The sequence below is a fragment of the Carcharhinus amblyrhynchos genome, chromosome 28, assembly GCF_965287045.1.
Source record: "Carcharhinus amblyrhynchos chromosome 28, sCarAmb.v2.hapA, whole genome shotgun sequence".
Taxonomy (NCBI): Eukaryota; Metazoa; Chordata; class Chondrichthyes; order Carcharhiniformes; family Carcharhinidae; genus Carcharhinus; species Carcharhinus amblyrhynchos.
This window is the reverse complement of record NC_137351.1, coordinates 819858-842555: the sequence shown is the minus strand read 5'-3', so window position 1 is coordinate 842555 and position 22698 is coordinate 819858. Positions and strand designations below refer to the sequence as shown.

General features: G+C 43.3%; 1 protein-coding gene across 3 annotated transcripts in view; it reads right to left on the bottom strand.

Annotated features, from left to right (window-relative positions):
- tmod2 (tropomodulin 2) overlaps positions 1-22698 on the bottom strand; it is a 108859-nt gene that overhangs the window by 3508 nt on the left and 82653 nt on the right. For all 3 annotated transcript variants that reach the window (XM_080214486.1, XM_080214489.1, XM_080214487.1), the window contains 6 exons: positions 19262-19384; positions 17503-17574; positions 8322-8452; positions 6061-6168; positions 4541-4684; positions 3647-3791 (listed from right to left, as the gene is read on the bottom strand). In XM_080214486.1, coding sequence (XP_080070612.1) covers positions 3647-3791; positions 4541-4684; positions 6061-6168; positions 8322-8452; positions 17503-17574; positions 19262-19384 — 723 coding nt within the window. The remainder of the gene's footprint in view (positions 1-3646; positions 3792-4540; positions 4685-6060; positions 6169-8321; positions 8453-17502; positions 17575-19261; positions 19385-22698) is intronic.

The window sequence follows — 22698 nt, the reverse complement described above, 5'->3', positions numbered from 1 at the left end:
GGTGTAAAATAGACAGTATTGCAGTTGATAAAGGGGATGTGCTGGATATTCTAGAGGGTTTGAAAATAGATAAGTCCCCTGGTCCGGATGGGATTTACCCTAGGATTCTCTGGGAGGCAAGAGAGGTGATTGCAGAGCCTCTGGCTCTGATCTTCAGGTCGTCGTTGGTCTCTGGTATAGTACCGGAAGATTGGAGGATAGCGAATGTTGTCCCATTGTTTAAGAAGGGGAACAGAGACTTCCCTGGGAATTATAGACCGGTGAGTCTTACTTCTGTTGTGGGCAAGGTTTTAGAAAAAATTATTAGGGATAGGATTTATAGTTATTTGGAGAGTAATGAATTGATTGGAGATAGCCAGCATGGTTTTGTAGCGGGTAGGTCGTGCCTTACTAACCTTATTGAGTTTTTTGAGAAAGTGACCAAAGAGGTGGATGGGGGTAAGGCAGTTGACGTGGTATATATGGATTTTAGTAAGGCGTTTGATAAGGTTCACCATGGTAGGCTTCTGCAGAAAATGCAGATGTATGGGATTGAGGGTAGTCTAGGAAATTGGATCAGGAATTGGCTAGCAGATAGGAGACAGAGGGTGGTGGTTGATGGTAAATATTCATCGTGGAGTTCGGTTACGAGTGGTGTGCCTCAGCGATCTGTTTTGGGGCCACTGCTGTTTGTAATTTTTATTAATGATCTGGATGAAGGTATAGTTGGGTGGATTAGTAAATTTGCTGATGACGCCAAAGTCGGAGGTGTGGTAGATTGTGAGGAAGGGTGTCATAGTTTGCAGGGAGACTTAGACAGGTTGCAGAGCTGGGCCGAGAGGTGGCGGATGGAGTTTAATGCGGAGAAGTGTGAGGTAATTCACTTTGGTAGGAATAACAGATGTGTTGAGTATAGGGCTAACGGGAGGACTTTGAATAGTGTGGATGAGCAGAGGGATCTAGGTGTATGTGTACATAGATCCCTGAAAGTTGGGAATCAAGTAGATAAGGTTGTTAAGAAGGCATACGGTGTCTTGGCGTTTATTGGTAGGGGGATTGAATTTAGGAGTCGCAGCGTCATGTTGCAACTGTACACAACTCTGGTGCGGCCGCACTTGGAGTACTGTGTGCAGTTCTGGTCCCCACATTACAGGAAGGATGTGGAGGCTTTGGAGAGGGTGCAGAGGAGGTTTACCAGGATGTTGCCTGGTATGGAGGGGAGGTCCTATGAGGAGAGACTGAGGGATTTGGGGTTGTTTTCGCTAGAAAGAAGGCGGCTAAGAGGGGATCTTATTGAAACATAAGATGATTAGAGGTTTAGATAGGGTGGATAGTGATAGCCTTTTTCCTCCGATGGAGAAAGCTAGCACGAGGGGGCATGGCTTTAAATTAAGGGGGGGTAGTTATAGGACGGATGTCAGGGGTAGGTTCTTTACCCAGAGGGTGGTGAGGGATTGGAATGCCCTGCCTGCTGCAGTTGTAAATGCACCTAGTTTGGGGGCGTTTAAGAGATCCGTGGATAGGTTTATGGACGAAAAGGGATTGGTTTAGATTAGTGGGTCATTGTTTTTTTAACTGGTCGGCACAACATCGTGGGCCGAAGGGCCTGTTCTGCGCTGTAATGTTCTATGTTCTAAATCATATTTACAAAGGTTTCCCACAGAAGGAATCAGAACAATGTTACTTACACCAATAAAAAGCTAATGAAATATTTAAGACAGCACTTTATTTCCGATTATAATTACTTCAAGAAAGCTTTCAGATTTTAAACCGTGAAAGAACTTTACTTGGTTATTCTTCAGGCACAATTCTTTTGAAACAAGGCCATCTGCTCCGCTCTCAGAATAGAATAGGATAGAATAGAATCCCCACAGTGCATAAGCAGGCCATTCAGCCCATCGAGTCTGCACTGAACACAATCCCACCAAGACCCTATTCCTCCAACCCCTCACATTTACCCTACTAATCCCCCTGACTATAGGGTCAATATAGCATGGCCATTCAACCTAACTTGCACATCTTTGGATTGTGGGAGGAAACTGGAGCACCCAGAGAAAACCTACTCAGACACGGGTAGAATGTGCAAACTCTGCACGGGCAGTTACCTGAGGCCAGGATTGAACCAGCTTGATTCAGCAATTGGCTCGGTAGTGATTACACAAACCAAGTGCTCCTCACTGCTTACAGCAGCTCGCTTAAGCTGATATTTCTTCACACAGGACCTGATTTCACCCATACAAGGAAATATCGAGGCACTCTGTTGTGTTACTTGCAGTGCCAGAGCTTGCAAACATCTCGTTAATGTTCATCGCAGGGTATGGGTAACTTCTCTTTCAGCCAAACCAATGCCACATACTTGACCCAGTGACGGAGGAAGTGACAGAAATATAGACGCAGACAGGGGATTTACTCTATCTTAAAAATTATGAACATCTGGGCATGTCAAACTAGACAGATGCAATAAATAAATACTCTGTTCCTGAAAGGAAGCACATTACCTGCAATAAGCAGGAGTAACACTTATTCAAACAAAAAATAACTTGAAAAAGTAGATCTTTTCCAGCGTGCAGGTCAAGGCTGTGTGGAAATAGCAGTAAACACCTTGTCTGCCTGTTGGAATATTCTCAAGTATACAGCTCAATGCTGCAACACCTGACATATTTACCCAAGACACGGGCAGGGGAGGAAGAGAGAGAGAGGGAGGGGTAGAGAGAGAGAGAGAGAGAGAGAGAGGGAGGGGGAGAAAGAAAGAAAGAAAGAAAGAAAGAAAGAAGGAAAGAGAGAGAGAGAAAGAGGGGTAGGGTTTGGTCTGCCATTTCCATTCAAAATTTAATTATCCTGGAATAATCTGAATGGGAGCAAAGGGAACACTTTTATGCAACTAAATTTGCCATTAAAAAATTTCCAATAGCTTCACAATTCAGAAAATTCAATGGTTCAGCTGAAACACGATTCAAAATTATAACTAAACTGATCAAAACTGATCTTTACTCAGAGGGTAAGGGCGTGGAATGCCCTGCCTGCAGCAGTTGTGGACTCGCCAACTTTAAGGGCATTCAAATGGTCAGTGGATAGGCATATGGATAATATTGGAATAGTTTAGGTTAGAGGGTCATTAGATTGGTTCCACTGGTCAGCACAACATCAAAGGCCGAAGGGCCTGTACTGTGCTGTGATGTTCTGTGTTCTAAAACTCTTACTCTTAATTATCTGTGGCCCCTATGTTTGTACATGCAGGTCAAAGACAGGACAACCCTCAACCCTGGTGCTAGGCCTACTATACCCCACCACATCAGAATGCAAAAGCCCGCTAACAATCTTCAGCACAGCTTGTAAGTGAAATACAAAATATGCTGGAACTGCTCAGCTGGTCAGGCAGCATCTGTGGCGAGACGAACAATGTTGATGTTTCAGGTCAATCAATTGATGAATGCCTGATCTGCTAAACGATACCAGCATCCCGTAGCATTTTGCTTTCATCACACATAAAAGTGGTGACTCAAGCAAGTCACGGGGGATGACTGGAACCTTTGGAATTCTATTCCAACCTGCCAGCACCTCTCTGGAGGGATGGAAGCCGCAGGGAAGGAATGAGGGGGAAGAAAATCCAAATTCCCTTTGGAAACTGGATTGTTGGTATAGAATGAAAAGGAATTGTAAATCTTACCTAAATCGTTGTTCTTGGTTATGGCTGCAGCTGCCCTCGTCCGTGGTCCTTGTTGTGTGAACTGATATCCAAATTTCAAGATTGATGTGTTTGTCTCCAGCATTTGAGCTATTTCCATTTCAACTGTGGCACCTAACTGTTGGCGCTATAAGTAGAAACACCATCAATGCAACCAATCGAGTGTGAGAAGTTGACTTTGAGACTTCCCCCTTATTTCAAATTGCCAAATTGAGAATTAAATAGTTTGAACTTGACATCTTTTAGGACTGATGCTGAAAGTGGTTTTGGTAAACATTAATGAATAACTGTCTCTATTTTTCAACTTTACAGATTAGCAGTTATTTTTCAGAACACAATAATACCTGAATAGGATGGGAAAGAAAGAATACGGCTTCATACGCGCACGCAGTTTTAGCTTAGATAGACATCATGATCAGCACAGGTTGGAGGACTTAAGGGCCTGTTCCTGTGCTGTACTTTGTTCTTTATACAACATACACAACCGATGCAGATATCATACATTTTGTTCTTTGATATAATGTAACATTCCAGAAGCTAACTACTCAAACTACGTTTTTTTTTAAGAAAAGCTATACTAAATTTTGACCATATGTATCGCTCCATACCTTCATAACTTTAGCTGATTTCACAACAGGTTATCGTTAGAGCTGTTTGGTGCTCAAGACATTCAGAAAATATACTGGGTTCAGGTTAGATGCAGACACATGTCAGGATTATTCAATTAGGATGCAAGGGGGATTAAATGACATTTTAGTTTCTGGACCTGAAGGCCGTTACATAATATCTAGAAAAATATCTAATGAACATTCCCAGTAGTATGCCAAAGTTGTACAAGTAGAGATTTCAGATATTTTCAGGCACAAAAGAATTTACCTGATTATCAATCTTGATCTCCATTAAAGTTTCATTCTCTTTCAGTGCATCTATAATTGCCTGTATTCCGACACCAGTGATGAAGTTTGACTCCAGATTTAGACTTCTAAGTGCCTTATTAACTCGTAGCATATCTGCAAAAGCCTTCAAAACAAAAACTTGGTTTGAATGCTAACAGCAATGTCTCCAAAAAAATCTAACATTTTAAAAGCACGCACCGATACTAATGTGAAGCAGCATTGCAACACAGTGTGTTTAAACAGGGGTTGATGTTCACATTCATACGGGCATAATAGCCAGAAAAACTTCTGTCCAGAGGTGGGTTTTAAAGATGACCTTGAACATGCAAGGAGAAGAATGGTGGTTTAGATAGAGAATTTCAGAGCCTGGGGCCAAAATGGCTGACTGCACAGCTGTCAGTGGTGGGACGAAAAGTATTTTGGGATGCACTAAAGGGTTCAGAGATCTTAGCGTGTTGTAGCATCTTGGATAGTGACAGAGATTGGGACTGGTGAAGCCATGAACTCAAGGCTGAGAATCTTGCATGAAACTTTGGGGAAATGGAAACCAAAGTGATCAGCAGATGGGTGATGGGTTAATCAGCCTTGGCATAGTAAAAGACAAGGGAAGCAGAGTTTTGGATGGGGTAAAAGTTTATGGAAGTAGAGAACAAAAGATTGGCCAGAGTATTAGAAATTCAAGAATGGAGATTCGATTCCTGGCTTGGGTCACTGTCTGTGTGGAGTTTAAATGCTCTCCCTGTGCCTGCGTGGGTGTCCTGGTTTTCTCCCACAGTCCAAAGATGTGCGGGTTAGGTTGATTGGCCATGGTAAATTGTTCCTTAGTGTCAGGGGGTCTAGCAAGGTTAATAAATGGAGCTACAGGGATAGGGGCTGGGTGGGATTGTGGTCGGTGCAGACTTGATGGGCTGAATGGCCTCCTCTACACTGTAGGGATTCTATGAAGATAGGTGACGCTAGAAAGGGTGTGATTGAGGGGGGTTATGGACTTGGAAATTCCACTCAGGCTCAAAATTGACATGAATGCTCTTAAATTCTTTTAATATAAATTCTAGGAGTTTGATGCCCACATCCCCATGTCGATGTTGTGAAATCCATTTTTAGAGCCTGGTTGCTGGCTCGTGGTCCCAGATAAAAAGAGTCAGTGAGTCTGCAGCCAAGGCTATGGAAAGGGGATTCAACAATGAACTGGCTCACAGAAGCCAGTCGCCCAGAGTCTGAACAAAATTAAAAATAAGCTTTGACGACAGCTTGATGTTAAAGAAACAACTTTCATGACCCAAATGTTATGTTTGGATTTAACAATCATCTAACCTCAATCAACACTTCACGGACTGAGGGAAAATGGTGACTTTAATTAGCATGCAAATTTTCAAAGGAGCCATTAATTAATTAATTTTCAAAAGAGCCATCATTAAAAACACTTAACATATTGCACTTAACCATAAATTCCAAGTTAAGTTAAACAACACTGCAGAATCAGAGCAAAATTAAACTTACAAAAGCAATGGGGTCATTGCTCCGAGATGCTGCCAAACTGAACTTCTTCAGGTGAGTATTTTTTTTCAAGGCTTCAGCAAAGTCTTTTAACGTCGGTATTGGAATATTCTAAGGATAGATTCAAGTTAATAACTGATAAATGCAGGACTGGAGCCCTGGCACACCCCTTCATGATTCTGACAACCCCAATGAGGTCACTAGCTACCCACGTGTGCCATTTAGGTTTTGACTTTCTTCAAACAATTTATTTTGAGGTTAGAGCCTCCTATGTGAGTAACTGTAGGTAACAGCACGTCTTACCAAAGCACTGCATCACATGGTGGCAATCAGATCTAACAAATTAATTTGCCATTTGTTGAACACTTCTGTTTATTCCCCCTACTGTAAGAAGTCTGATAACATCAGGTTTAAGTCCAACCGATTTACTTGATAGTAAACTCACAAGCTTTCGGAGTTTGTCCCTGTCAGGTGAATGGAGAGTTCTGGCCTCAGACAGAGCATATAACAGCACAGTTTACAGATTACTGATTAGAATGCGAGTCTTTACAACTAACCTGCTATTCAAGTCTTAAAGATGCAGACAATGTGAGTGGAAAGAGCATTAAGCACAGGTTAAAGAGATGTGTATTGTCTCCAGACAGCACAGCAAGTGAGGTTTTGCAAACCCAGGCAAGTCATGGGGGTTACAGAGTGCAACATGAACCCAAGATCACTGTTGAGATCGTCCTCATGTGTGCGGAACTTGGCTATCAGTCTCTGCTCAGCGACTCTGCGCTGTCGTGACCTTCAGGTAAGCGTTCTCCAAGGCGGCCTTCACGACACACGACAGCACAGAGTCACTGAGCAGAGACTGATAGCCAAGTTCCGCACACGAGGACAGTCTCAACAGGGGTCTTGGGTTCATGTTGCACTGTAACCCCCATGACTTGCCTGGGTTTGCAAAACCTCACTTACTGTGCTGTCTGGAGACAATACACATCTCTAACCTGTGCTTAATGCTCTTTCCACTCACATTGTCTGCATCTTTACAACTAACCTGCTATTCAAGTCTTAAAGACTCGCATTCTAATCAGTAATCTGTAAACTGTCTGTGCTGTTATATGCTCTGAGGGCAGAACTCTCCATTCACCTGACGAAGGGACAAACCCTGAAAGCTTGTGAGATTACTATCAAATAAATCAATTGGACTTAAACCTGGTGCTGTCAGACTTCTTGCTGTGTTTACCCCAGTCCAACGCCAGCATCTCCACATCATTATTCCCCCTACTGCCCTTTTTCAAGATTCTGCGATGTAGCACATGCCAACCGCCAGGAGGTGTAAGAGAGGAGACAGTCAATCCAATTTTACTCTCGTGAAAGGCAGGAGTAATAGTAATCCAAATTTGTTCTATAAAGAGCTTCATTGGAAATGGCCAAATAATCCTGACCTGATTGAATTTCTTTTGCCGTGACTTCATTTCTAAAAAACTAGCCTTTGAAGCAAGTTTTCCTACTTACGTAATACAGGTAAGGCCAATGGTGGACAAAATACTAAAAGGAGCTAAGTATTAAAACTATAAATCAAAACAACGAACACAACTAAAAGCACAACAGGACCAAGAAAGGAATAAAGAGGCAAGGCAGTTATTAAACACAGAACTTGGTGGCACATTGGTACAGTGATTAGCACTACTGCCTCCCATGCCAGTGACCTGAGTTTGAGTCTCGACTTGGGTCACTATTTGTGCAGAGTCTGCAATTCTCCATGTGTGTGCTCCAGGTGCTCTGGTTTCCTCCCACACTCCAAAAGAAGCCATGCTAAATTCTCCCTCAGTGTACCTGAACAGGCACCGGAATGTGGAGAATAGGGAATTTTCACAGTAACTTCATTGCAGTGTTAATGTAAGCCTACTTGTGACACTAACAAATAAACTTTAAACCCAAGTACTCATTTTAGCAGCAGTTCATTACAATGAATCCACTGATTGGTATGCACATGGCATTACTGCATTGATGAAGAATTTTTAATATCACAGGTCACAACTGAATCTTGCACTTGCTCTCCAGAAGTACTCCATTCAGATGGTGATGCCAAGAACTTTGTCACACTAACAGATTTTTAAATTTACGCAAATATATTAAGATTGCGAAATGCTAATCAATCATACAAATTGGTTGTACACTGCGGTAATCCTGTTGCTGGTTACAGAAGGAATTTAGTTTCTTGAAGGTGCAACAAAATAGTGTCTAAAAACACCAGTATTCAAATACAACCGTCCTACCTTTATGTTGTTAAGATTAACTTCTACAAGTCCGGGATCATTGGCTTTTATTCGCTGTAAACTTTCCTCTACATTTGTTGGGTTGGGAGGTTCATCAAAAACTGGTTTGACCTTCTCACCTTTGACAACATCTGGAAATTGCCATTTGCAATAATTAGCAATATCTTTCATGGACAAAAGAACCTGAACATTCAAAAACCATCAAGTGGCTTGTAAATATAGGTGGCAATAAACTTTCTCTAGTAGTAGCAATGAGGGGAGACGATGGCATAGTAACTATGTCACTGGAACAGTAAACACAGTAAAAAGACTGACAACACCAGGTTTTAGTCCAACCGATTTATTTGATGATAGACTCACAAGCTTTCGAGGTTTCCCTCTTCGTCAGGTGAATGGAGTGTTCTGGCCTCAGACAGAGCATATAAAGCACAGACAGTTTACAGGTTACTGATTAGAATGCGAATCCTTACACCTAACCTGCTGTTCAAGACCTGAAGTGGCTGACAATGTGAGTGGAAGGAGCATTGATCACAGGTTACAGAGATGTGTATTGTCTCCAGACAGTACAGTAAGTGAGGTTTTGCAAACCCAGGCAAGTCACGGGGGTTACAGATAGTGCGACATGAACCCAAGATCCCTGTTGAGACTGTCCTCATGTGTGCGGAACTTGGCTATCAGTCTCTGTTCAGCGACTCTGTGCTGTCGTGAAGGCCACCTTGGAGAATGCTAACAATACATCTCTGTAACCTGTGATCAGTGCTCCTTCCACTCACATTGTCAGCCACTTCAGGTCTTGAACAGCAGGTTAGGTGTAAGGATTAGCATTCTAATCAGTAACCTGTAAACTGTATGTGCTTTATATGCTCTGTCTGAGGCCAGAACTCTCCATTCACCTGACGAAGAGGGAAACCTTGAAAGCTTGTGAGTCTATTATCAAATAAATCGGTTGGACTAAAACCTGGTGTTGTCAGACTTTTTACTGTGTTTACGCCAGTCCAACGCTGGCATACCCACATCACTGGAACAGTAATCCAGAGGGCCATGGATTCAAATCCCACCTTGGCAGCTGGTGAAATTTAAATTCAGTTAATTAAAATAAAGTCTTTTAGGGAAGGAAATCTGCCATCCTTATCTCGTCTGGCCTACATGTGACTCTAGGTTGACTATTAACTGGCCTCTGAAACGACCACTCAATTCACGAACAATTGGGATGGGCAACAAATGCTGGCCTTGCCAGTGATATCCACCTCCCACAAAAGAGCAAATTAAAATTGATAACTAATATATTAACACTGATTGCATCATCAACTAGTTGTGATCAATGTTTGTGCTGAAACAGTAGTTGGTATTCAGAAGTCAGTGTGATATCTGCATGTGGTTTACCATGTACTGCTTTCAACTGGTCTTGGTTTACTGAAGAAATCTATATGAATGTTTAACACCAAGTCAACAGGGGTGTGTGGCTTGAAATATAAGTTAACAAATCTATACATACTAAAAATGGTAAAGGACCAACTTATTCCAAGTGCAACATACAAGCACACTGCTAAAACAGTACTATCTTGGTTCAATTTCATGTAACAAGTCACTGTGGGTGGAGCTCAGAAATAGGAAGGGCGCAGTTACTATGCTGGGGGTATACTGCAGGCCACCAAACAGCCCACTGGAAGTGGAGGAACAGATATGTAAGGAGATTCTGAATAGGTGCAGAAAAAATAGGGTTGTTGTAGTGGAAGACCTTAATTTCCCTGGTATAGACTGGAAAGTGCTTAGGGCTAGGGGTCTGGACGGTGAGGAATTTGTAAAATGCGTACAGGAAGGTTCTTTGGAACAATATGTAGATAGCCCAACTAGAGAGGGGGCTATACTGGACCTAGTACTGGGTAATGAGCTCAGTCAGGTCGTCAAAGTTTCAGTAGGGAAACATGTGGCAAATAATGACCACAATTCTGTTAACTTCAGGATAGTAATGGAAAAGGACAATTGTTGTCCTACAGGTAGACTGCTGAATTGGGGGCCATTGATTGGGAAAGACTGTTTGAGAGTAAATCCATATCTGGCATGTGGGAATCTTTTAAGGAGCAGTTGATGGGGCTGCAGGACAGGCATGTGCCTGTAAAAAAGGAAGGATAGAAGTGGTAGGATTTGAGAGCAATGGATAACCAGGGAAGTTGAGGATCTGATCAAAAAGAACAGAGAGGCGTACGTTAGACCCAGGCAACTAAAAACAGAGCACTAGAGGAATATAGAGATAGTAGGAAAGAACTCAAATGGGGAGTCAGAAGAGAAAAAAGGGGTCATGAAATGTTCTTGGCAGACAGGATTAAGGAGAATCCGAAGGCATTTTATTCATACGTTAGGAACAAAAGAGCTGTCGGGAAAAAAAAACGGACCTCTCAGGGACAAAGGAGGGGAATTATGCTTAGAGCCCAAGGAGGTAGGGGAGATCCTAAATGAATACTTTGCATCAGTATTCACAAAGGAGAGGGACGTGTTGACTGGGAGTGTCTCAGAGGGAAGTGTTGACCTGTTAGAGAAAATCTACATTACAAGGGAGAAAGTGTTAGGTTTTTTTAGGGAACATTAAAACTGACAAATCCCCAGGGTCTGATGGCATCTATCCTAGACTGCTCAGAGAGACAAGAGATGAAATTGCTGGGCCTCTGACAGAGATCTTTGTCTCTTCATTGGACACAGGTGAGATCCCTTAGAAGTGGAGGATAGCGATTGTGGTACCGTTATTTAAGAAGGGTAGCAAGGATAACCTGGGTAACTATAGGCCGGTGAACTTGACGTCCGTGGTAGAGAAATTGTTGGAGAGGATTCTTAGAGATAGGATGTATGCAAATTTAGAATGGAATAATCTCATTAGTGAGAGACAGCATGGTTTTGTAAGAGGGAGGTCATGCCTCAAAATTTGGAGGAGTTTTTTGAAGTGACAAAAACAGTTGATGAGGATAGAGCCATGGATGTTATCTATATGGATTTTAGTAAAGCGTTTGACAGAGTCCCTCATGGCAGGTTGGTGCAAAAGGTTAAATCTCATGGGATAAAAGGAGAGATAGCTAGTTGGGTAGAGAACTGGCTTGGCCACAGAAGACAGAGGGTAGTAGTGGAAGGGTCCTGCTGGAGGTCTGTGACCAGTGGTGTTCAGCAGGGCTCTGTACCGGGACCTCTGCTCTTTGTGATACATATATAAATGATTTGGAAGAAGGTGTAACTGGTGTGATCAGTAAGTTTGTGGATGACACAAAGATGGTTGGACTTGCGGATAGCAATGAACATTGTCAGGGAATACAGCAGGATGTAGGTAGGCTGGAAAATTGGGCAGAGAAGTGGCAGATGGAATTTAATCCAGATAAATGCAAAGTGATGCATTTTGGTAGGGCTAATGTAGGGGGGAGCTATACAATAAATGGCAGAACCATCAAAAGTACAGACGCACAGAGGGACCTGGGTGTGCAAGTCCACAGATCCTTGAAGGTGGCAGCACTGGTGGAGAAGCTGGTGAAGGTGGCATATGGCATGCTTGCCTTTATAGGACAGGGGATAGAGTATAAAAATTGGCATCTGATGTTACAGCTGTATAGAACATTGGTTAGGCCACATTTGGAGTACTGCGTCCAGTTCTAGAACATAGAACATTACAGCACAGTACAGGCACTTCGGCCCTCGATGTTGCGCCGACCAGTGGAACCAATCTAATGGCCCTCTAACCTAACCTGTTCCAATGTTATCCATATGTCTATCCACTGACCATTTGAATGCCCTTAAAAGTTGGCAAGTCCACAACTGCTGCAGGCTCTGAAAAGTAAAGAACCTACCTCTGACATCTGTCCTATAATTATCACCCCTTAATTTAAAGCTATGTCCCCTTGTGTTAGCCATCACCATCTGAGGAAAAAGGCTCTCACTGTCCATCCTATCCAATCCTTTGATCATCTTGTATGCCTCAATTAGGTCACCTCGTAACCTTCTTCTCTCCAATGAAAATAAACTCAAGTCCCTCAGCCTTTCCTCATAAGACCTTCCCATCATACCAGGCAACATCCTGATAAACCTCCGCTGCACCCTTTCCAATGCCTCCACATCTTTCTTATAATGCGGCGACCAGAACTATACGCAATACTCCAGGTGCAGCCGCACCAGAGTTTTGTAAAGTTGTAACATGACCTCTCGGCTCCAAAATTCAATCCCTCTACCAATAAAAGCTAACACACCGTACGCCTTCTTAACAACCTTATCAACCTGAGTGCCAACTTTCAGGGAGCAATGCACATGTACCCCGAGATCTCTCTGCTCGTCAACACTACTAAGAGTCCTTCCATTAGCCCTATATTCTGTACTCCTGTTACTCTTACCAAAGTGAATCACCTCACTTTTCCGCATTAAACTCCATTTGCCACCTCTCGGCCCAGCTCTGCAGCTTATTTATGTCCTTCTGCAAACTGTAACATCCATCCTCACTGTCTACAACTCCTCCAACTTTGGTGTCGTCAGCAAGTTTACTAATCCATCCTTCTACACCCTCATCTAGGTCATTTATAAAAATGACAAACAGCAGTGGCCCCAAAACAGATCCTTGAGGTACACCACTAGTAACTGAACTCCAGGTTGAATATCTCCCATCAACCACCACCCTCTGACTTCTATCAGCTAGCCAATTCCTGATCCAAACTGCTGAATCACCCTCAATCCTATGCATCCGCATTTTCTGCAGTAGCCTACCATGGGGAACCTTATCAAACGCTTTGCTAAAACCCATATACACCATGTCAACTGCCTTACCCTTATCCACCTCTTTGGTCACCTTTTCAAAAAACTCGATAACGTTTGTGAGGCACAACCTACCCTTCACAAAACCGGTGTTGACAATCCCTAATCAATTTATTTCTGTCTAGATGATTATAAATCCTATCCCTTATAATTCTTGCCAAAACTTTGCCCACAACAGAAGGCTCACCGGTCTATAATTCCCAGGATGGTCTCTACTCCCCTTCTTGAACAAGGGGACAACATTTGCTATCCTCCAGTCTTCCAGCACTATACCTGAAGCCAATGACGATATGAAGATCAAAGCCAAAGACTTTGCAATCTCCTCCCTATCCTCCCAGAGAATCCTAGGATAAATCCTATCTGGCCCAGAGGACTTATCCATTTTCATACTCACAGGAATTGCTAACACCTCCTCCTTATGTACCTCAATCCTGTCTAGTCTACTACCCTGTATCGCAGTATTCTCCTCTACTACAATAACTTTTCCCTGCGTGAATACTGACGAAAAATACTCATTCAGTGCCTCTCCAATCTCTTCAGGCTCCACGCACAACTTCCCATTACTGTCTCTGACTGGCCCTAATCTTGCCCTAACCAATCTTTTATTCTTGACATACCTGTAGAAAGCTTTAGGATTTTCCTTGATCCTATCTGCCAAAGTCTTCTCATGTCTTCTTCTAGCTCTTCTTAACTCTCTCTTTAGCTCCTTCCTGGCTAGATTATAACTCTCCAGTGCCCTGAGCCTTCACGTCTCATCTTTACATAAGCCTCCTTCTTCCTCTTCACCAGAGATTCAACTTCCTTAGTACACCACGGTTCCCTCGCTCGACCACTTCCTCCCTGCCTGACAGGTACATATTTATCAAGGACTCGCAGTAGCTGCTCCTTGAATAAGCTCCACATTTCAGATGTTCCCTGCCCCTGCAATTTCCTACTCTACCCTATGTATCCTAAATCTCGCCTAATAGCCTTATAAATACCTTTCCCCCAGCTATAACTTCTGCCCTTCGGTATATGCCTATCCCTTTCCATCACTAAGGTAAACGTAACCAAATTGTGGTCATTATTACCAAAGTACTCACCTACGTCCAAGTCTAACACCTGGTCTGGTTCGTTACCTAGTTCCAAATCCAATGTAGCCTCACCTCTTGTTGGCCTGCCTACCTACATACTGTGTCATGAAACCTTCCTGCACACACGGGACAAAAACTGACCCCTCTAACGTGCTTGAACTATAGCTTTTCCAATCGATGTTTGTAAAATTAAAGTCCCCCATAACAACTACCCTGTTACTTTCACACCCATCCAGGATCATCTTTGCAATCCTTTCCTCTACATCCCTGGAATTTTTTGGAGGCCTATAAAAAACTCCCAACAGTGTGACCTCTCCTTTCCTGTTTCTAATCTCAGCCCATACTACCTCAATAGACAGGTCCACATCAAACGTCCTTTCTGCCACCGTAATACTGTCCTTGACTAACAATGCCACGCCTCCCCCTCTTCTACCACCTTCTCTGCTCTGACTGAAACATCTGAACCCCGGAACCTGCAACAACCATTCCTGTCCCTGCTCTATCCATGTCTCTGAAATGGCCACAACATCAAAGTCCCAGGTACCAATTCAGGCTGCAAGTTCGTCCACCTTATTGCATATGCTCCTCGCATTAAAGTATACACACTTCAAGCCACGCTCCCGCCTGCCAATACACTGCTGTGACCTAGAAACCTTATCCATGACCTCCCTATTCTCATTCTCCTATACATTGGAGCTACAATTCAGGTTCCTATCCCCCCTCTGAATCAGTTTAAATCCCCCTGAATAGCATTGGCAAATTTCCCCCCCCAGGATATTAGTACCCATCTGGTTCAGGTGCAGACCATCCCTTTTGTAGAGGTCCCACCTACCCCAGAATGAGCCCCAATTGTCCAAGTATCTGAACCCTTCCCTCCTGCACCTCCTGTTCTCTCTCTCTATTCTTCTCCATGCTATCCTGCGGCACAGGTAACAAACCAGAGATAACCACTCTGTTTGTTTTAGCCCTAAGCTTCCACCCTAACTCTCTGAATTTCTGTTTTATATCCCAGTCCCTTTTCCTACCTATGTCATGGGTGCCTACATGAACCACAACTTGGGGCTGGTTCCTCTCCCCCTTAAGGATTTCGAACACTCAGAGATATCATGGACCCTGGCACCTGGGAGGCAACATACCAACCGTGAGTTTCGCTCGTTCCCACAGACTCTCCTATCTATCCCCTTAACTACGGAATCTCCAATCACTAATCCTGTTCTTTTCTTCCCCCTTCCCACCTGAACATCAAGGACAGGCTCTACTCCCGAGACCTGTACTCCATAGCTTACCCCGGTTGAGTCTTCTTCCCCAACAGCATCCAAAACAGAGTACTTATTTTGGAGAGGAGCAGCCTTGGGGGATTGCTGCTCTGACTGCTTCTTACCCCTTCTAGCAGTCACCCACGTATCACTTTTAGGAGTAACCATCTCCCTGTAGCTCTTATCAATAGCTGCCTCTGCTTCCTGAATGATTCTTAGTTCCTCCAGTTCCAGCTCCTGGTCCCTAACAGTCCTTAAGGAGCTGGAAATGGATGCACTTTCTGCAGGTGTAATCTGCCAGGACACTACCAGTGTCCCTCACCTCAAACATCCCACAGGAGGAGCATCGCACTGCCGTCACTATTACGTCCCTTACCAAGAAACAAAAAATAAACTTAAACTTACCTGCTCTCACTCCAAGTCACTCTCCTTTTTTTTAAGGTTAGAGGAGGGGGGAGGGTGGGATACTCTACACATGTAGAGTATCGGGATTCCTCACCTTTCCAATTTATGGGAGTCCAGAGGCAAAGAAAAATTACTACCCAGGCCTCCCTGTGACTACTTCCTGTATCCAGTTTAAAATTAAAAAAAAACTAGGAGACGCTAGTTTAAACAAAAAACAGTAGTTCTGGTCGCCACACTACCAGAAGGACGTGGAGGCTTTAGAGAGAGTGCAGAGCAGGTTTACCAGGATGTTGCCTGGTATGGTGGGTCTTAGCTATGAGGAGAGAGGTGGAGAGACTCTTCCCGCTCAGAAAGGATAGTAGGACTAGGGGGCACAGCCTCAAGATAAGGGGGGGGGCGGTTTAGAACGGAGTTGAGGAGGAACTTCTTCACTCAAAGGGTGGTGAATCTCTGGAATTCTCTGCCCGTTGAAGTGGTGGAGGCTACCTCGCTAAATATTTTTAAGACGTGGGTTGATGGGTTTTTGATAAGAGATGGGATTAAGGGTTATGGGGAGAGGGCGGGAATGTGGAACTGAGCCACGACAGATCAGCCATGATCTTATTGAATGGCGGGGCAGGCTCGAAGGGCTAGATGGCCTACTCCTGCTCCTATTTCTTATGTTCTTACGTTCTTATGAGAGATTGGGTAAACTGGAGTTGTTCTCCCTGGAAAGACAGAGAATGAGGGGCGACCTAATAGAGGTGTATAAAATTATGAGAGGTATGGATAGGGTGAACAGTGGGAAGCTTTTTCTCAGGTCGGAGCTAACAAACATGAGGGGTCACAGGTTCAAGGTGAAGGGGGAGAGGTTTAACTCAGATATCAGAGGGACGTATTTTACACACAGGGTGGTGGGGGCCTGGAATGCACTGCCAAGCAGGGTGGTGGAGGCGGACACGCTGGGATCGTTTAAGACTTATCTAGATAGTCACAAGAGCAGACTGGGAATGGAGGGATACATATGAATGATCTAGTTGAACCAATGCGCGGCTTAGGCTTGGAGGGCCAAAGGGCCTGTTTCATGTGTTGTACTCTTTGTTCTCATCGGCGGGAGGTTATTGGAGAAAAATTAAAGAATGGAGAGGGGAAGACAAAGAGCCACTCAGCAAAACTTAAATTTTTCAGTAAAACTTAAATGAAGAACCGGTGAAACTTTCAATATAGGACGAATTTTACCGGCATATCTCCGAGGTTCATGCAATTCTGCCCAAGGCCAATGGAGAATGCCGTTCTCCAAGTCTCACCTGTCCCCTGCCGGTAAAATTTCTACCATAGTGTCCAAGATATCAAGTACAACATACATCATTCAAACACAGGTTGCACCTGCAGAGAGCATTTTGAGTTGTGCATCACCTGGGAGAAGTTAAAGTAGTTACAGGACTGTTAGTTGTGGTGGAAAGTTCTGTAGCAAATGCAGAATGCCATACAAATATACACGGACTTAATACAAATCATCTTTTCTCTAGTTGTCACAGGTGCCATTACTTGAATCATTTTGAGTAGAAAATGAAACACTTAAACTGTTGTTACTCGCCAAAGGATTGTCATATTTCTATTGCAAACGCAGTAGCAAAGTGGGTCATTAGTTAACTGAAACAATTAAGGATAATAACTTATTTTCCAACTTACTGTTCAAGCCTTTGCTTCCACCAGAATCCAAATAATGCGTATTGCTCACCAAAGTGTGCATCCCTAGAATGGCTGAAATTAGGAGGAAATAAAGTAAATCTCAACAGATTTGCTAACCTTGCAGTCAAATACATCAGTTTGGTTTAGTTCTTATCCAAGCTGCAAGATAAATAAATGGATAAACGGGACATTTTGAAGCTTTTATTATTTAATTCAGTCACTGCCAGTGATTTCTCCTTAAATGAGAAGGCAAATATCCCACATTAACTGAGATTAGATAAACAAAGGTTTGATGTATTTGCAACAAACACAGATTTTTCTAAAGTATGTCACTAAAACAAAGCATAGCCACTGAAATTTGCAAGAGTTTTCTGGATAAGAACCTGCTGGAATTCAGTACTTGCAAGCAACTTGTTACAAGCAGAGTCTTTGAAGTGCTATAAACAAACATGATGAAATATTACCACGGAGTGTCGTTTTGGAACCAAGTTTCAAGTCAGCTGTATTACGGGAAGATATCAGATAAAGACTTTAAGCAAACTACTTGAAGTTTGGTACTAATATACCAACCGTGCCTGAAAAAGGGCAGCTATAATTATTGCACAGCTTTTGTTTGCGGGTATATTACCCCATTTCCTTAATTTATTTGGTTTTCTGGTTTCCATTTGAACAACACAGCTCCCATTTCAAAGAGACAGCAGGCACACTCCTCCCAGGCCACAAATAATGGTACCGGTGCAGCTAGGCAGCCAGGTGGAACTGCCGACTAGTGTATTTCTCTCTATCGTCCTCTTTCTCTCCAACTCTCCCCAGTGGAGAAATCCACCAACAACAGAATGGCCAAAAAGAACAAATAAAATAGAGGGGATCAAAGCTACATCCTATAATTCTGTGGTATGGGGCATTGGTCCCAACACTCAACGTATTTCTTTTTTGATGGAGATCAGCTGCAAAACTACATGAATATTGTGCAAAGACTGTTTCTGCTTTCAGTAAATAGCATGCTCAACACAGCTCTGCAACACTGCTCGGCAAACGGCTCCATGAATGTTCAAGGACAACTTTGCTGAAGCAGTGAATTAATGAATATAAATACACAGCAGATGAATATATTGCAAATCAAAACATGCCCAAATAGGCTAGTTACACAATAGGGAGAAGTTGTCACTAATCCATAAAACATGGACAAAGCTCCCAGCAATTAAATCAATAGGTGCAATTCTTAGAATACCTGCCCCTCTAAAATCAACTATCTCCTCTGGATTTTGTCCAAATTAGTAGTAGATTCCTTGCCACATTTTCAGTTATTATTCAATTAAAATTAAACCTACAATTATAACATGCAAACAAAATCCATCAACTTTTAAAGGTTCTGCACAATTCCCTCCCCATCTCCCCAGCATTAAGAAACTACAGGTTTCCCAAGCTTCTGGGCAATTCACAAAAGGTGCAAAGTGTGAACATATTCCTGGATAAAAGCAAATTATTGCTGATGCTGGAATCTGAAACTGAAAGAGAAAATGCTGGAAAATCTCAGCAGGGCTGGCAGCATCTGTCAGGAGGGAGAACTACTGACGTTTCAAGTCAGCTTTGACAAAAGGGTCATTTGGATTTGAAACACCAGCTCTTTTCTTTCCCTACAGATGCTGCCAGATCTGCTGAGATTTTCCAGCGTTTTCTCTTTTGGTTGAACGCATTCCTTTTGTTTTCAGAGAACAGGTCCATATATCAGGAAAATGTTGTGGTCACAGTAGTTTACCTGCAAGGTCACAGAGTTCTGTATCTGTTGCACTGGTCAAGGCTTCTTCCAGTTCTGGATCCAGGGTCACTTTCTCTTCCACACGCTGTTCCACAGGTTTCTGCTTGGGTATCCATAATTTTCCTGTAACACATCATTTCTAAATTACATTCCAAGGCTTTTCCAATCTCTTTTCTCAGACCAGCTTCTAGTTGATGTTTGTTACAAAGGTTTAACCGAAAACTAACTAGCTATGAGTGAAGGAAGTTCTTAAGTCAATCAGAGATTCCACCTTTGCCTCCAAATATAGAAGGCAACTATGGAGTTGTTTCTATATAAGCATAATTAGTAGACAGATTAGTAGATATTATTCATGTTTATATTTTACTATTACATTTTGGTAATAAGAGCTGGGATTGAGCCAATAGAGCACTTGGCTCTGAAACAGAAACTTGATGTTTGGGTCATAGCACAACTTGTGACTCAATATAATCTACTAGTTTCAGCTAGTTTACTAGGTCAGAGCCAGGTTGTTAAGTGGAGGCAGTCCAGATTATTTGGTGCTCAGTTGGAGCCATTAAAAAGAACAACATATGCAACAGGTTCTGGGAAATCAGGAACAAAACTAGTCAGTATTAAATAGCACAATTAATGAAGTAAAATGTTCCAAGGCATTTCATATGAATACAAAATAAAAATTTAACACATAAGGACCCATTAGAGCAAATGAGTAAAGCTTTGGTCAAATAATTATGTTTTAAGAAGTGTCTCAAAGATTTAGGGAGTGAATTCTAGATCTTTGGGCCTAGTTTGTTGAAGACATGACTGTCAACAGTGGAGCAATTAGAAATATAAGGAGAAGGCGGACCTCAAGCCTGGTCCACCATTAATGAGACCACTGCTGCACTACATATACTCCACATGCCTGCAGAACCCTTAATACATCTGGCTAGCAAAAAATCTAACAATCTCCAATTTAAAATGAGCAATTGATCAAGCATCAACTGCAGTTTGCATAATAGTTCCAAACTGTGCTTGGAAGTCTCACATAAGAACAACATAAGAAATAGGAGGAGTAGGCCATCTAGCCCTTCGAGCCTGCCCCGCCATTCAATAAGATCATGGCTGATCTGTCATGGCTCAGTTCCACATTCCCGCCCTCTCCCCATAACCCTTAATCCCCTCTCTCATCAAAAACCCATCAACCCGCGTCTTAAAAATATTTAGTGAGGCAGCCTCCACCACTTCAACGGGCAGAGAATTCCAGAGATTCACCACCTTTTGAGTGAAGAAGTTCCTCCTCAACTCTGTTCTAAACTGCCCCCCCTTTATCTTGAGGCTGTGCCCCCTAGTCCTACTGTCCTTGCTGAGCAGGAAGAGTCTCTCCACCTCTATCCGATCCATCCCATTCATCATCTTATACGTCTCAATGAGATCTCCCCTCATTCTTCTAAACTCTAACGAGTACAAGCCTAGTTTCTTCAGCCTCTCCTCATAGCTCAACCCCCTTAGCTCTGGTATCAGCCTAGTAAACCTCCTCTGCACTCCCTCCAAAGCCAAAATATCCTTGCGTAAGTGCGGCGACCAAAACTGCACACAGTACTCCAGCTGCGGCCTCACCAATGCCCTATACAGCCACAGCAAGACCTCCCTACTTTTATATTCAAACCCCCTCGCTATGAAGGTCAGCATCCCATTAGCCTTCCTGACCACCTGCTGGCTGGGTTTTTGCGACTCATGCACAAGGACCCCGAGGTCCCTCTGCACCGTCGCCTGCTGCAGTTTTTCGCCACGTAAGTAATAGTCCTTCCTACCATTATTCCTACCAAAGTGGACCACCTTGCACTTGCCAACATTGAATTCCATTTGCCAGTTCCTGGCCCATTCGCCCAGCCTATCTAGATCCTTCTGCAGACTCTCCACACCCTCCGCGCAATTTGCCGTTCCACCAATCTTGGTGTCATCAGCAAATTTCGACACCATACACTCGGTTCCTTCCTCCAGATCATCTATATAAATGGTAAATACCAATTTAACTCTTGAAAGTTCTTAGTAATTTTTAGACTCTGTTCCCTGGTTGTAGAGTTGCAATCAACAGAAACAGCTTTGCTCTAGCTATTCACCATAATGGAAATTTTGATCAAATCACACCTCAACTTTCAAATTTCAGGGACTGTAGTAACTATAGTTTGCAAAATCACTCCTCCTAAGTTAACCCCTGGAGTTATTCTGGTATCATTCCTTCCAAAGCCAATATAATGTCCAATGTCTAGAACTGCTTGTGGCTTTTTACAGTTGAAGCATGAAAATGGAGGGCATTAGAGATGAGGGTTTTAAGGTTCCAGAGGCGGTTACAGAAATGGAGAGGGTTGAGGCCATGGAGGATTGAAAACAGGAACGAAAATGTTAAAATAGAGATATTGTGGGACTGAGCGCCAGTACAGGTCAGCGAGCGCAGGAGTGATTGAACCAGCAAAACTTAATTCAATAAAGTGACCGCACTAAAGGAGAGAAGAAATGCAGAGTTTTAAGAACATAAGAAATAGGAGCAGGAGTAGGCCAACTAGCCCTTCGAGCCTGCCCCGCCATTCAATAAGAACATGGCTGATCTGTCGTGGCTCAGTTCCACATTCCCGCCCTCTCCCCATAACCTTTAATCCCCTCTCTCATCAAAAACCCATCAACCCGCGTCTTAAAAATATTTAGCGAGGCAGCCTCCACCACTTCAACGGGCAGAGAATTCCAGAGATTCACCACCCTTTGAGTGAAGAAGTTCCTCCTCAACTCTGTTCTAAACCGCCCCCCCCCCCCTTTATCTTGAGGCTATGCCCCCTAGTCCTACTATCCTTTCTGAGTGGGAAGAGTCTCTCCACCTCTATCCTATCCATCCCATTCATCATCTTATACGTCTCAATGAGATCTCCCCTCATTCTTCTAAACTCCAACGAGTACAAGCCCAATCTATTCAGCCTCTCCTCATAGCTCAACCCCCTCAACTCCGGAATCAGCCTAGTAAACCTCCTCTGCACTCCCTCCAAGGCTAAAATATCCTTGCGTAAGTACGGCGCCCAAAACTGCACACAGTACTCCAGCTGCGGCCTCACCAATGCCCTATACAGCCGCAGCAAGACCTCCCTACTTTTATATTCAATCCCCCTCGCGATGAAAGCCAGCATCCCATTCGCCTTCCTGACCACCTGCTGCACCTGCAAACTGGGTTTTTGCGACTCATGCACAAGGACCCCGAGGTCCCTCTGCACTGTCGCCTGCTGCAGTTTTTCTCCACGTAAGTAATAATCCTTCCTACCATTATTCCTACCAAAGTGGACCACCATGCACTTACCAACATTAAATTCCATTTGCCATTTCCTGGCCCATTCGCCCAGCCTATCTAGATCCTTCTGTAGACTCTCCCCACCCTCTGCACAATTTGCCTTTCCACCAATTTTGGTGTCATC